This window comes from Pan troglodytes, chromosome 15, assembly GCF_028858775.2.
Source record: "Pan troglodytes isolate AG18354 chromosome 15, NHGRI_mPanTro3-v2.0_pri, whole genome shotgun sequence".
Taxonomy (NCBI): domain Eukaryota; kingdom Metazoa; phylum Chordata; class Mammalia; order Primates; family Hominidae; genus Pan; species Pan troglodytes.
In genome coordinates this window covers 22,406,416-22,420,731 of record NC_072413.2, presented here as the reverse complement: position 1 = coordinate 22,420,731, position 14,316 = coordinate 22,406,416, and the positions used below count along the sequence as shown (strand labels likewise).

The 14,316-nt window shown below is 49.7% G+C and overlaps 2 protein-coding genes across 18 annotated transcripts in view; one reads left to right on the top strand and one right to left on the bottom strand.

The window, feature by feature from the left end:
* Positions 1 to 834: 834 nt before the first annotated feature.
* DCAF11 (DDB1 and CUL4 associated factor 11) lies at positions 835 to 10,226 on the bottom strand. Of its 16 annotated transcripts, XM_063793256.1 has the most exons (16): positions 9,940 to 10,056; positions 9,562 to 9,658; positions 9,115 to 9,349; positions 7,822 to 7,949; positions 7,473 to 7,600; positions 7,134 to 7,198; positions 6,710 to 6,810; positions 6,331 to 6,477; positions 6,061 to 6,115; positions 5,650 to 5,718; positions 5,248 to 5,305; positions 4,968 to 5,153; positions 3,870 to 4,023; positions 3,344 to 3,496; positions 1,787 to 1,893; positions 835 to 1,689 (listed from the first exon to the last, which is right to left on the bottom strand). In XM_063793256.1, exons 3-16 carry the CDS (start codon positions 9,267 to 9,269, stop codon positions 1,555 to 1,557), a joined length of 1,641 nt encoding a protein of 546 aa, XP_063649326.1. In that variant the 5' UTR covers positions 9,270 to 9,349; positions 9,562 to 9,658; positions 9,940 to 10,056; the 3' UTR covers positions 835 to 1,554. The 16 variants fall into 16 exon arrangements, with proteins under 16 accessions (XP_063649326.1, XP_063649329.1, XP_509863.3 ...); XM_063793259.1 differs by lacking the exon at positions 9,562 to 9,658 and having other exon boundaries at positions 7,822 to 7,894; positions 9,138 to 9,349; positions 9,940 to 10,226; XM_509863.8 differs by lacking the exon at positions 9,562 to 9,658 and having other exon boundaries at positions 9,115 to 9,321; positions 9,940 to 10,113.
* NRL (neural retina leucine zipper) overlaps positions 9,851 to 14,316 on the top strand; it is a 34,626-nt gene continuing 30,160 nt past the window's right edge. Inside the window, exon 1 of one of the 2 annotated variants that reach the window (XM_001166039.7) lies at positions 9,851 to 10,142. The gene's annotated coding sequence lies outside the window, so the exon portion shown is untranslated. The remainder of the gene's footprint in view (positions 10,143 to 14,316) is intronic. The other variant, XM_001166004.7, reaches the window with a different exon arrangement.

Here is a 14,316-nt window from a genome sequence, read left to right as displayed (position 1 = left end):
CACCATGTTGGCCAGGCTGGTCTCAAACACCTGACTTCAGGTGATCCACCTATCTCAGCCTCCCAAAATGCCGGGATTACAGGTGTGAACCACCGTGCCCGGCCTACTTTTTGTATTTTTTGTAGAGATGGGGTTTTGCCATGTTGCCCAGGCTGGTCTCAAACTCCTGGGCTCAAGCGATCCATCAGCTTTGGCTTCCCAAAGTGCTAGGATTACAGGCATGAGCCACCACACCTAGCTTGTTTATTCTTTTAAAACTGCCTATTTTGCCATGAAATAGGTACCCTTGCTGTGAAAGCCTGTGAACACCCCTGGATGTGTGTACCTTCGTTTAAAAACTGCCTTAGAGGGCATGAAATGTCATCAGGGAAGATCTATTCAGAGCTGGGTGTGAGCTCTAGCCCTCTCCCTGACCATCGGTTCGCTCTGGGGTATGAGGTTCTGAGTGTCAGGCGCCCACTGGGGCCTGGCGTCAGGGCCGACTTGCTTCTCTTAGGCTCTGCGTTCAGGGGCTACCTCTTCCAAAGACTACACAGCTGCAGGCCCAGCCTCAGAGCAGAGGTGATATAGGTATTACCAGGCTCTAATGGAAAGTGTGCTCTCTCGATTATCTACTTGCAGGGAAGCTTCTGAAATTGGTGAGGGAGCACCTACTGCAAGGCTCAGTGAACAAATGGTTTTGGTATTTCCCTTTTTCATGGGGCACCAGAAGGGTATTTTCTCCTACACAGGATCGTATCTGAAGACTTTGTTGAAACTGTGTTTTCCTGAAGTGAGAAGATGAAAGACCTCAGATAGGAAAAACAGAGTGAGAGAGACAGACGGACACTGAGCCAGGTTCCCACACAGTTTATTGAGGGAGCCAAAGCCAGTGAGAGGACGAAGGAGCCCTACTTCAAACTACTTCCTTAAAGCTGTGTGCCTCCAGCATGAAGGGACCTTCCCAGAGGGCAGGGCCTGCCCTATGAGGGGTCACATGAAGCCTTGTGGAGACTCCTGCCTCTCATACCACAGCCTGTCCTACCCTAAAGACCCAGACATGACAGCAGACATAATCCCCACCCCAGGAGGGTGCTGAGGAAACACCCTTACCCATGCCCCTCCCCTAGAGACCTCAGGAAGAAAGGCCAGGACACCTGTCCTGTGATTGGCCAGTTGAATCCTCAACGTGAAGACCTGGCAGGCCTGGCTGACAGGTCTGTTCAGATGTGGCCTCAGGCATCTACTCTAGGATCCAACCCCTAACATTCAAACATGATTAAAAACACCCAGGACACTTCTCTTGCTGGCAGAGGCCACGCCCCAGATAATGGCAGTCCTGCCAAACTCTGGCCAGAGATAGGGACCCAAGCTGACTGGGTGTGAGCATGTAAGGAGACCACTCTGCCCCATGGGGAGAATCTTCCAGGGCTCAGCTGAGGCTCAGAGCCCAGGCTTATGTTTCTCCCCATCAAATGCCAGTGATTCCTCCAAACATTCCCCACAAGGGAGAAAGGGAGGAGAAGGCAGAGAGCTTATCAAGAGGTTCACCCTATATGGGGCTGGAGATTGGATCTACTGGGGTGAGGAAAAGGGTGTAGAGGATTGGGGCACTGGGGCAGGGGCGCTGGCACATTCCTCAGATTCTGGCATGTCATCCTGGAAGTACTCAGCCTGGCGGTACTGCCACAGACGCAGGTTCCCGTCCCACTGCAGGGCAGAAGGTGGCAAGCAGTCAGGATGTGCTGCCCCCACCCAAGTCCAAGCCCCAGACATGTGCCAGCACCCTCAACCCTTGCAACCTCACCGAACTGCTGACAATCTTCTCTTCAAAGGGGTGCCAACTGACGTCACGCACACAGGCCTTGTGGTTGGTCAGCTTCTTCACAATGTGGCCACTTAGAAGGTCGTACACTGTCCAGGACAGACAAGAGTGTAGAGGGACCACCACAAGACCTCTAAACTATCCCTCACCTCCCCATGAGTAGCACCACTGACCTGCCTCTCAGGCAACTTCCCATGTTCCCATGGGAGCAAAGCCCACACCAGAAGACTGTGTTATTTCTGCTTCTATCCCTGTTCCTTTCCATACCTTGGGTTGAGGGTATGGTTTAGTGGTGTGGGTATGTCTGGCCCTTAGCTAAATTTCATAGGGGCTACAGTTAAGGAAATGCAGTGGCTTTAAAGATTTTAGTAAGATATGGAAGGCACCACAAAAGTGAACAATGAGCTGTCTGGGGGTGTGTGCACCTGCTGCACCTTATCTGGACAGGGTGCATCTTTCTTTTGTCACGGGACTGTGTGTCTCTCTAGGGACAGCACTGCCTTAGGCTCCTTGTATCTGCAGCTGTGCTTCTGGTTTTTTTTTTTTTTTTCTTTTTTTGAGACAGAGTCTCGCTCTTGTTGCCCAGGCTAGAGTGCCGTGGCACGATCTCGGCTCACTGCAACCTCTGCCTCCCGGGTTCAAGCGATTCTCCTGCCTCAGCCTCCCGGGCTCAAGCGTTTCTCCTGCCTCAGCCTCCCAAGTAGCTTGTGATTACCAGCGCCTGCCACCATGCCTGGCTAATTTTTGTATTTTTAATAGAGATGGGGCTTCACCATGTTGGCCAGGCTGGTCTCAAACCCCTGACCTCAGGTGATCTGCCCGCCTCGGCCTCCCATGGTGCTGGGATTACAGGTGTGAGCCACCGTGCCCGACCCTTTTTTTTTTTTTTTTGAGACAGTTTCTCACTCTGTCACCCAGGCTGAAGTGCGGTGGCACAATCATGGCTCACTGCAGTCTCGACCTACTGGGCTCAGGTGATTCTCCCACCCTAGCCTCCCAAGTAGCTGGGACTACAGGCCTGTGCCACCACGTCCAGCCATTTTTTGTAGAGACAAGGTTTCTCCATGTTGCCCTGGCTGGTCTCAAACTCCTGGGCTCAAGTGATCTGCCCTCATTGGCCTCCCAAAGCGCTGGGGTTACAGGCATGAGCCACTGCACCCAGCTTATTTCTTTCTGTGCTTTTCTGCTTCAGCGACTGCATGTCCCTTTACTACTTGCTACCATCTTCCTGTGTCATTTTGTCTCTGTTCCCTCCTACCTTTCATCTGCAACCTCTTTCTTGACTGGCTGAAAAACAGAACCAACTATATTTTTGGCAATCTATTATATTTACTGTCTAGAATTCTGTGTTCCTTTTCTTAATTTAAAACACTGAAAAATAGAATGGTTTCTATTTCTCTGTTTAAGCCTCCAAGCTAAGTTTGATTTTACCTGTAGCTGTCACTGGGCTTTTTAAGGTGGTCACTGGTCGTTATAGGTGGAATGGCAAGGAGTCATTCCTGCCCTTCCTGAGGCCCCCTGTTCTGACACAATCCTTACCAACCACTTTGCCAGTGGAGCAGCCACTGTAGATGAACTGCTGGCCAGTGCTATGAATGGGGGAGAACCGGCAGCGGATGAGGGTGTGCAGCACTCCGTGGCCCCGGTAGGTCATCAAGGAGCTGTCTCCTGGGAGCTTCAGCTTCCGCCAGGCTGGGTAGGGATGCAGAGTAAACCCTAGGTTAGGAAATCTGCTTTGGGATTGTTTCGTACCACCAGTCCTGAGCAAGGTTCGATGCCCAGAGACAAATGCCTTTCCAATCTTCAAGTGGTGGCTCTTTCTCCACCTAATAGTCAGTGGACAGTCTCCAATATGGCCCTGCTGGTTAATCATTACACTCAAATACTTTTGTATTGGTTGATTCTGAGTGACCCCCACCCAGGCCCCAATCCTAGGAACCTCTGGCCATTCCATCCATGATTTAGCAAATAAAGAGTTAATGCCTGGCAAAGAGGGCTGAGGGGGAGGTCCTCCAGGGCTCCCAGGCTACAGACAAATCCACTGTGCCTGTACTTCCAGTCTCACCTTTTTTGGGCACTTGCTGCCACCGATAGTCCCAGTTTTGCTGTGTGGCAGCCTGGCGTGAAGCTTCCATGCCTTCCCGGCTGGAAAAGCGTCGGATATCCCAGAGTTTGATGGTCTGGTCTTTAGAGTTGGAGATCAGATACCGGGCATCACCCTATGAATCCAAAGGTGGATAGTGAAGCATCAGAGCTTGCAAATGTCGGCGCCTGTCAGTCTAGTTCCCGTTCTCTAGTTGAGCAGAAGAACTCTGGCCTCTGGCTTTACTTGCCTCTCTTCATCCAGGTGAACTCATTTCCAGCGTTCTGCCTCAGATCCTACCACCTGACTAGGTTTTCCTTTCCTTGCCCAGGCTACTGGCTGGCTTTCCTATTCTAGTCCGAATCAGATTGTCTTCCATTTTTCCTTTTTTAATTTTTAATTAATTCTTTTTTTTTTTTTGAGACGGAGTCTTGCTCTGTCACCCAGGCTGGAGTGTAGTGGGGTGATCTCGGCTCACTGCAAGCTCCGCCTCCCGGGTTCACGCCATTCTCCTGCCTCAGCCTCTTGAGTAGATGGGACTACAGGCGACTGCCACCACACCCAGCTAATTTTTTTGTATGTTTAGTAGAGACGGGGTTTCACCATGTTAGCCAGGATGGTCTCGATCTCCTGACCTCGTGATCCGCCCGCCTCGGCCTCCCAAAGTGCTGGGATTACAGGCGTGAGCCACGGCATCTGGCCTTAGTTTTTTTTTTGTTGTTTTTTTTTTAAATAAATAGAGATGAGGTCTCGCTAGGTTTCACAGGCTGGTCTGGAACTCCTGAGCTCAAGTGATCCTCCGACCTCAGCCTCCCAAAGTGCTAGGATTACAGGTGTGAGCCGCCGTACCTGACCGGTCTTCCATTTTTCTTGTACGGAAAGCCCTGCCCTGCTCCTTGAGGACTGGTGAGTACAGATGGAATTCATGTTCCCTGGCTTGAGCCCCTTCCCTAAACTCCAACTCTTACAAACCTTGGTTAATAAGGAGCTTGTCAAATTCCCACACCAGTCTGCTTTCATGCCCTCCTGGGCAACTAGAACCTTAGCAGCCTGGCTGTATAGTCCTGACTTCTGGCCTACCTTGCTGTCAATGAAGGTGATGCCATCCTGGTGTCCAGCCAGTGCACCCACAGGCTTGGGGTCATCCTCCCGCATGGTGCGTCGATCCCACACTTTGCAGATGGCATCGTCTCCCCCAGAGAACAGGATTTGGGAGCTTATATCAGCAAAGGCCACTGCATTCACATCATCCTCATGGGACTCAATCTAGGCAAAAAGGAGGCCAGGATATAAGACCTCTTTCTAGGTCTTATAAAAAGCCAAAAACCAGGAGGCAGAGGCTCTATCTCAGGAGCCATACCTGAAGGGTGCGCCGGTTCTGTTCTCGGTCAAAGACATACAGGCAGCCATCATTGGCCCTGAAAGGGAAGGGATAAAGGAGGGTCCTGGAGCCATGATCGAGAGGACCAATGTGGTATATGCTCTAGAGAGTTCCACTGAGAAATCCTGCTCTGGGTCAAGCCCTTTGCTCTTTTTATACAGGAAGTGGGGGAAGAGTTAGCTGTGTTTCAAGGAGGCTTGACACCTCCCATCTCGTGCTGGGGAAATGGAGAGCAAGGGGTGAAGCAACTTGTAAATCCTGACCTTGGAGAAGGTCTGGTTGTTCTCTGCAGCTGCCAGTGCCATCTGTGTAACAGCAGAGCTCATCTCTGGCAGAACCCCCATCTTGTTATTGAGGGAAACATACCCCACAAGCACTTACCCTCCTAGTACTTCTCGTCCATCTGAGGAGACAGCAATGGAGAAGACAGCAAAGCGACGCTCATCTGGCCTAAAAGCAAAGAAGGAGCTGGGTTAAGTGGACTTCCCTTCAGCTTTTGTTAATCTACATAGAATCTGACAACGGTTGTAAGGCACATCCCCAGGGGAAAAAAGAAGTCTGGCTAACATGCACCATAATGCAGATGCTCAGTGAGAACCCAGAAATCATCCTGCAACCATCTATTTTACCCAGTCCTCTGGCTGACAAGATGGTGCTTCCCTCCCAGGAATGTACACAGACCCACCAGTATACTTTTTCCCCTAAGCAGAACTTCCACCTCAAGAGGTTTGCTCCCGAAGAGCTTCCCTTGAGAAGTTTCTGATGAGTCTGACCAGAAAGGGAAGCCAGTACCTGAGATCCAGGGCAGTGTGTGTATCTCCCTCACCATAGATATTGCAGATATGAACTAAGAGAAGCAAGAAAAACAAGAATCTTTCAGGGATGGGGGAAGAAGAGTGGAAGTGAAGCTAGGGAAGAGATCAAACAGGGGACAAGGGTACTGGAGCACTTTGGGAGTGATTTTCCCAGGACAAAGTGAGGGATCCTGGCTCAGAGGGGACAGGCACATGGAAACCTCAGGTCCCAGGCTGGAGAGTCAGTGGAAGCCTGGTGCACACTCACTGTAATCAGACCAGCTAGAGTAGAGGAAGTGGTTCCCATCAGGGGTGAAGGCCACATCCAAGACACTCCAGCCTACATCGCGGGCCTTGATGCTCTTGAATTTACGGAAACGGCCATACCGGCAGTCATACAGTCGGATTGTCTGGTCTGTGTAAGTAAAGATCAGGCAGAATTATGGGACAGTTTCCTTGTAACTTTCCTAGATTAGACATCTCCCACTCAGTGTACCTGTGGAGTCTTCCCTTTATCATGGGAAACATGGTCTAGCTAAGCATCCTTAAGCCAGGTCTGAGCTCCCCGTCTGTGGCTTTCTAGCCTCAGTCAGGGGGAATGTCCCATGTTCCAGGAAAAGATAGTTTATAGGACCAGGGTCTGGTACCTTGGCAAGCAGACATGAATATTTGACCATCTTTGCTGTAGATGCCACAGAAAGCCTTCTGAGAGTAGCTATCAGTGAAGCCCAGATCATTGGGCAAGAAGCTAGGGAAGGAGAGAGAAAGTGAGGGTGAGGGGTGCTCAGGATAAGGAGTGTCCCAATTAGCAGAATCCTAACAGAGCTGGAATATCAGAACAGTCATTCTTCCCTTTTGGCTGTGAGTGCAATCCCGTCTTTCAACCATTCCACCATCCTCTAAATTTCTACAATTTTCTACACTTTTCTACTTTGTTTACTCTCAAAGTTTCAACCCCATTTAACCTAACCTTTAATATCTCAGAGGCTCCTTTAACACCTACCCCCTTCAAAGTTTAGGAGATAAGTCCTATCTGGCCCTTAGAGTCTCTTCACCGAGCCCCATACTCACTGAGATATCACTCGAGACTGTTCTCCAAGGGAGAAGCTTCCCCGATGGCAGAGGCCCCGTTCTCTCTAAATGGAAGGGATTGGGGAATATTGCTAGCAGAAATAGAGGGCCACTTCAGCCATATCAAGCCCCCTCCTCCAAAGATATTGCTCTTGTTATAGAAATGGACACACACATCATAGTCTGTCCCACAGAACTCTGATGGAGGCTGGTTAACTCTCCAGCCCCAGCGCTTGAGGCTTCTTCCTTGGAAAGTTGACTTCCTTTTTCTCTGGGGCTGGCAGAGCTTCTGGCTGCTTTGGCAGGCCTGCTGCCAGGCTGGGAGGTGGAGAGGCCTACCTGGTGCAACATTCGAGGAAAGCTGTGCTTCTGGGCGGCCCGCCTAAGCCCCAGCTGCCCTGTGGCCAGTTCCACTTGTGTCTTGATCTCATTGAATTCCAGCTCCCGGGTGTCAGGGGTAGCATCCACTGTGAGTACCAAGGAGAAGTTTCATCCTAGGTCTTCCAGCCTCAGAGGACAGTTAGCAGAACTGTACCCAAGCCCACCCCTGTGGCTGAATATACTGGGGCTGTAAGGACTCCTTATTCCTTAAATTATCGTACCTTCTTTCAATGTAACCTACCATTCAAAATATCACTAAAAGGTTTTCTAGTAAAAGTCTTCCAACATTAGGGGCTTTTCCTCTTACCAGGTGGGTTGTATCGATCCCCAAGACGACCATCCCAAGCTCTGTCATTCTCTTCCTCTGAGTCCAAGAGGGCCTGAATGAATTGTAAATTTGCTGCACCTCCTCCCTGCACCAACCTCACTTGGCCTCTGTGGAGAGACCCCCATTATAAAGGAGGGGACTTCTTCCCCCGAACCAACCAAATTCAGAGTCAATGGCTATCTAGCTCTTAGACCACTTGGTACTCATTTTGAGGTTTGAGGCTGACTAGACCTTGGCTGTTATTTTTGGTCTCCTATAAAATACAGTAGGAAAGTGAGTTTTACTCTTACAGCAAGAGCAAGACCAACATGCTGTGGACGTGACCTACTAAGTTGACCTCCCAGCGAGCTAAACATTCTAACATCATTTCCTTAGAACAAGAGCAAGACCAATACGCTGTGGACATGACCTACTAAGTTGAACTCCCAACAAGCTAAACATCCTCACAGCATTTCCTTCTGAGCCTCTGCCTGAGAAGTCCACCACAGAAGACAATATTCTAAGCTGGGTGCGGTGCTGTGTGCAACTGTAGTCTTAGCTACCTGGGAGGCAAGGATTGCTTGAGCCCAGGAGTTGCAGGCTGTGGTGTGCACTTGATCACACCTGTGAATAGCCCGTTCTCCAGACTGGGGAACACAGTGAGCCCTGTCTATGTCTACTAAAAACAACACAAAACACAAACAAAAAAGAATACAATATTCCGAAGGGACCCCCAAACCCATCTTCTCCTCAAAGAGCCATAAGCAAAGAAAGAAAGCCAGCTACACCCTTTTCCAGTCAATTCCAGGTGGTCTCTCCCTTCAAGGCATTCTTTCCTCAAGAACAGGTTAGAGTCAGGGCAAATTAAACTTGTTTTTCAAGTAAATCGAAGTGGCCTCATATCATGTGTCAACTGCCTTACTAAAAAGTTCAACACTCCCTTCCCATCTCTTCACCCCTTACATCACTCCTTTCCCACTAGGACCCCCCCCTTTTTTTTCAAGCTTACTTGGAAAATAGACTATATTTGTGTAGTCACAGAGACAGGCTCCCTTGAATAGCCCCTCAAACACATGAGCAGGTCCTCTTGGTGACCCTCCCTAGGTAAGAACCACTCTTACTGGGTATGGAGCTGAGTGCCATGGGTGCCCAGCAGGGAAAGGCTGTTCAGCTCAAACAGAACAGCTGTCCTGAGCGAATCCCATTTCCTAACCTCTGTAATTTTCCTGCCTGGAGTTGGGATCAAGGCACTGTGGTAGCACCTGCTGGGGGTCACACCAGAGGGTAAGTTACCTGCGGAGGAGATAGGCCAGTACCTGGGCCAGATCCACATCTTCATCCTCTTCTTCCTCTTCCTCACTCCGACGCAGGCCAGCCCCTCTTCGGGGCAAGCCCTCGGAGGGGTCTCCGGACCCGGATCCTGCACTGCTGCTGTTCCGCGATCCCATCTTCTGGTCACAGCATCCTTAGGTCCTGTGCGGGGGCTCCTCCTGTCACCTCCTTGGGTTTGGTGAAAGCAAAGCGTGCTCTAGAAATACCAGGGTCTCCTGAGACGGGGTAGTAGCTATCTCTAGGAGGGTGACCCTTCCTCGGGGCTGAGATCCCTTTTCTTTAGCCTATGCCAACTACCAAGGCGTCGGGAACACAAACCTTCTCCAATCCTGTGAAGCAAAGAAAGCAAGAGTGAACCGTAGTGCGCTACCCTAGCTCACCAACTGAAGAAAGATTTGTTTTCTACACCAAACTCACCTATCGAAGTCCCCGGACTGGGGAGCGGGAGGGGTGTTGGGCGGTGTTGGATTTCCAGGTAACCTCTCTGACCGACCAATCGAAATCCCTCTCGGAAGAAAGCGCTTCACTAGCTTATCTCATCTAACCAATTAGAAGCCTTAGGACTCAAAGACCCTCGACGCCCCCACCTTATCGACCAATCAGAGCGCCCCCTTACAAAGGCCGGCAGCAGTGACAGCCAATGAAAATAGAATTTGGCCTAACACCCCTCCTTCCTTGCCTCACGCCCACGTGGTGCGCCGGGGGTGTGTACGCCATGAGGGGGAGGAAGCCGAGAAGCACCTCCCACTGAAGCCGGCGGTTACCGCCCCACGCGAGACCACCCACCAGCCAGGAGCGGTCGCAGGACCCGCAGCGGCGCGAGGCCTTGTTTACACCGACTGCCGCCACTGCGTTGGCCAACCGCTCCTCCGTCACGCGCTTCGCTCGTCACGCATCTCGCGGCTTCCTGGCCGGCGAGCTGCAAACGTCACACGACGGCCCCGCCCCCTTGGCCAGCCAACTGGACAGCGGAGCACGATGATTGATAGGTAGGCGGGAGAATGCGCGAGGTGCCTGTGGGGAGGAGAAAGTGCACACCCAAGGAGGGCTGTTAGCTCTTGTTGGGGAGGAGTAAGTGGGAACTGGCAGCTTCCTGGATCAGAGACAGCCGAACTAGGCGTAACGGCTGAGAGGCGGGGCTTAAAAAAGAAACGTTTGGTGGTTCGCTACCGAGAGGTATTTTAGCAAGGGATATAATTTACTGTCTGTCCCTAAAGATCATTTGACATCGCACTTTTCAGACAGTGCCCAAGGGCCTCCTCTTTCTCCCCACTGCTTCCCCTGTCCAGCTGGAGCCGTTCTTCTGTCGCTGGCCGCAGCTCCAGTCGGTTCTGCCCTAAGGGGTGCCCAGCGTCCCAGTAGACCTCCACACCGTCCTTCCGGGCTTAGCTTTTGGAAGCCTTGCTCTTGGGACGGTCCCCTTTTAGACCTCCCTTTATCCGGTCTGACAATTTTTTAAGACAATCCCTGGCTTTCCGCTGCGGTCTTTGCAGACGTTCCCTAATACACGCGTCTTTCTGTCAAAGCTTTTCCGGTTCCGCTGTCCCCTTTGACACTCCCTTGGCCCTCCGGGATTTGCAGACCTTCGCTAGTCCCTCTGTCCTCGCGGTGCCTCTCCGCCCCCGGCCGCGGGTCCAGGGTGCGCGCTCGCCGCCTCCTGCCCCCTCCTGCCCCCTCCTGCGGGTTTATGAATAACAAGCCTGAGTCCAAGGCCGGGATTTGCCACATCTCTGATCCTCGCCCTGGCTGGGTGGGGACGTGTGGGTTGAATGACCTTGCTGTCTCGGGCTCAGAGGCTCAGGGTCCGAGCTGAACTTCATTCCCTGCAGCCTGCACTTCCTTGGGAAAGCTGCGAGCTTCCCTCCGCCCGCTCCTGAGGGCAGGGATGGGAGCGAGGGCTCGTGGCCTTCTTGGGCCCTCCTGGGGCCTCTCCCAGTGAGGACGAGGGTTTGGCCAGCTTTCGGGCGACGTCTCCTAGTCTCTAGATCCGGAGACCTGAGCTTGTCACCAGGGCTAGCTTTGATGGCCTCTGCGCTTAGAAGGGTCCTGAATGTTTGGTTTAATGTTCTAGTGTTAACGGTCTTGAAATTATTAGTAATTTTAAAGCAAGTGCCTGGTATTTTCATCTTGCACTCGGCTCCACTGATTATGTAGGCGGTCTGCTGGGCCCATCCTCTATTGCCAGATTACTTACTATCTGTGCTTTAACGTTTATTGAGACTTTAGGATTCCGTGGTTTCTGGGTTATCCAGCCTGGAAAATCGGGATCTTTATTTATTGATTGATTTTACCTGCGTTCTCTCAGAATGTGACGGAATCATTTTTTTAAAAAATTGGCCGGGCGCGGTGGCTCACGCCTGTAATCCCAGCACTTTGGGAGGCCAAGGCGGGTGGATCACCTGAGGTCAGGAGTTCGAGACCAGCCTGGCCAACACGGTGAAACCCCGTTACTAAAAAAAAAAAGCCGAGTGTGGTGGCATGCGCCTGTAATCCCAGCCACTCGAGAGGCTGAGGCAAGAGAATCGCTTGAACCCGGGAGGCGGAGGTTGCATTGAGCCGAGATCACGCCACTGCACTCCAGCCTGGGCTACAAGAGCGAAACTCCGTCACACACACACAAAAAACAATCAACCAACCAAACAAAAAAACACCTATGCCTCTTCCGGTAGTTGATCTGCTGAGGAATCCTCCTCTAACAGCATTTAGTGCTTAACGCACAAGTGAGCTGGGCACGGTGGCTTACGACTGTAATTCCAGCACTGTGGGAGGCCGAGGAGGAGGATCATTTGTGGCCAGGAGTTCAAGGCCAGCCTGGGCAACATAGTGAGACCCAGTCTACAAAAAGAAAAAAAAATAGCCGGCCATCGTGGCGCGTGCCTATGGTCGCAACTTACTTGGGAAGGATGAAGGAGGGAATCTTGAGCCTATGAGGTGGAGGCTGCAGTGAGCCATGATTGCTCCACTGTACTCCAGCCTGGGGATAGAGCTAAAGACTGTCTCTAAAAGAAAATCAACAAATGGCTCACTATTGTTCATTGTTTCAAATACAAACTTCCAAACCTGGTTGTCTATTTTTAGTAACCTCATTTTTTGATATTTCTGCTAAGCAAATATGCCAATAAATAGCTTGTTTATTTTTACCTCTGCACCTTCCCAGGAGAATTTCTTATTAGAGGGAAGCTGTCTACAAAACTCCCTTCCTCACAGCCTTGCACTTTGACCCAGTAATACTGCTTCCAGAAATCTAGGCCGGACATGCATAAAAATTTATGTTCTACATAGCAATTATTGATAAAAGTGGAACACTGGAAACAAAGATCTAAATATCTTGCAATATGGGATTGGTTAAATAAATTATGGTCCATGTAGTATAGACACAGAAATACCAGGTAGCTATTAAAATGGTGTTGTAGTCTTCAATTTTTTTTTAAGGTACCTATTCCTGGTATAGGTTTGTTGTAGCCTTCTATTTTTATACCATAGGAAATTGTGCAAACTACATTGTCAAGTTAAAAAAAAAGATAATCATTTCTTCTGGTGACATGTAATAGATGCAAAAACGATGTGGTTTCATTTTTTCATTAGAAAGTATAATAGGCGTGGTAGCTCACACCTGTAATCCCAGTACTTTGAGAGGCTGAGGCGGGAAGCTCGCTTGACCACAGGAATTTGAGATCAGCCTGGGCAATGTGACGAAACCCCATCTCTACAAAAAATACAAAAACAAAATTGAGCTGGGCCTGTAGTCTTGGCTACCCAGGATGCTGAGGTGGAAGGATCACCTGAGTCTGGTCAAGGCTGCAGTGAGCCATGATTGCGCCACTGCACTTCATCCAGCCTGGGTGAGAATGAGACCCCGTCTCAAAGAAAAAAAAAAAAGTATAATAATATCCAGCTCATTACATCATTAAACAAAGTGGGGAAGGCTTGCATGAACTGGTGACAAAGGTGTCGCTTCTACAAAGGATTATGATGAATACAGCTATAGCACCTGAGGTCCAGAAAAACGAACAAAAAACTTCTGTTAAACTTATCTCCTTAACAATTCATTTTTTGATTCTCTTTTCTCTTCTTACAAATTAGTTTAAACCTGAATAAAATCTTTTAATTCAAGCTTTTGTAATATGGAACTTGTACATTATTGAGTAAAACATTTAAAAGTCATGGTAAATGTTAAAATAACTGAGGTTTTATGACGAAATTGAGTCCTCCTTCACATCACATGGGAAAGAATATAAGATTAATCACTGGATTCATTGATTAATTTTTTTGCGTATAAAAGATTTTTTTTTTTTTTTTGAGATGGAGTCTTGCTCTGTCGCCCAGGCTGGAGTGCAGTGGACCGATCTCGGCTCACTGCAAGCTCCGCCTCCCGGGTTCATGCTATTCTCCTGCCTCAGCCTCCCGAGTACCTGGGACTACAGGCGCCCGCCACCACGCCCGGCTAATTTTTTGTATTTTTCTTAGTAGAGACGGGGTTTCACCATGTTAGCCAGGATGGTCTCGATCTCCTGACCTCATGATCTGACCACCTAGGCCTCCCAAAGTGCTGGGATTACAGGTGTGAGCCACCACGCCTGGCAGCATATAAAAGATTTTTAAGCCTATGAACTTGATTATCTCACTATGACCTGTAATGTTTTTCAAAATGTGTAAGAGCATTTATATCTTAGGGTATACAGTGTGTCTATTGAAATAAATAAAATGGCGTATCTTTAAAAATAATTATGGTGAAGTCATTTTGATAGACTAAATTTTGCCTATGCTGTCTTGATTTTGAAATTTGGTATGTTGCGTGGTTACAGTTTGTGAAGCACTTTTCATTTGGGTAACCTCTACTCTCTCCAGTTGCACTTAAAGTCACTTAAAGCCACAGAGAGGTTTTTCTACCTTCAGCACCCATTTTAGGACAATTTCTGGTAATTGCTAAGTAAATGTCAGCTAGTTGACTTCCTGCCTGACCTATCTTGGCCTGTTTCCTGCTCATTAGCATCTCCACTAGAGGGCAGGCTGGGCTGGTGAGGAGAGAAGGAAAGGAGCGTTTTCATTCTCTAGCTAACCCTGTCCTCCGCTCCTCTACTGCAGCTGCGAGCTTGGTGACCACACAGAGCTCCTGGGACAGTTCCGTGTTTGGAGTGACTGATGCTCATACATGTGTTTGAA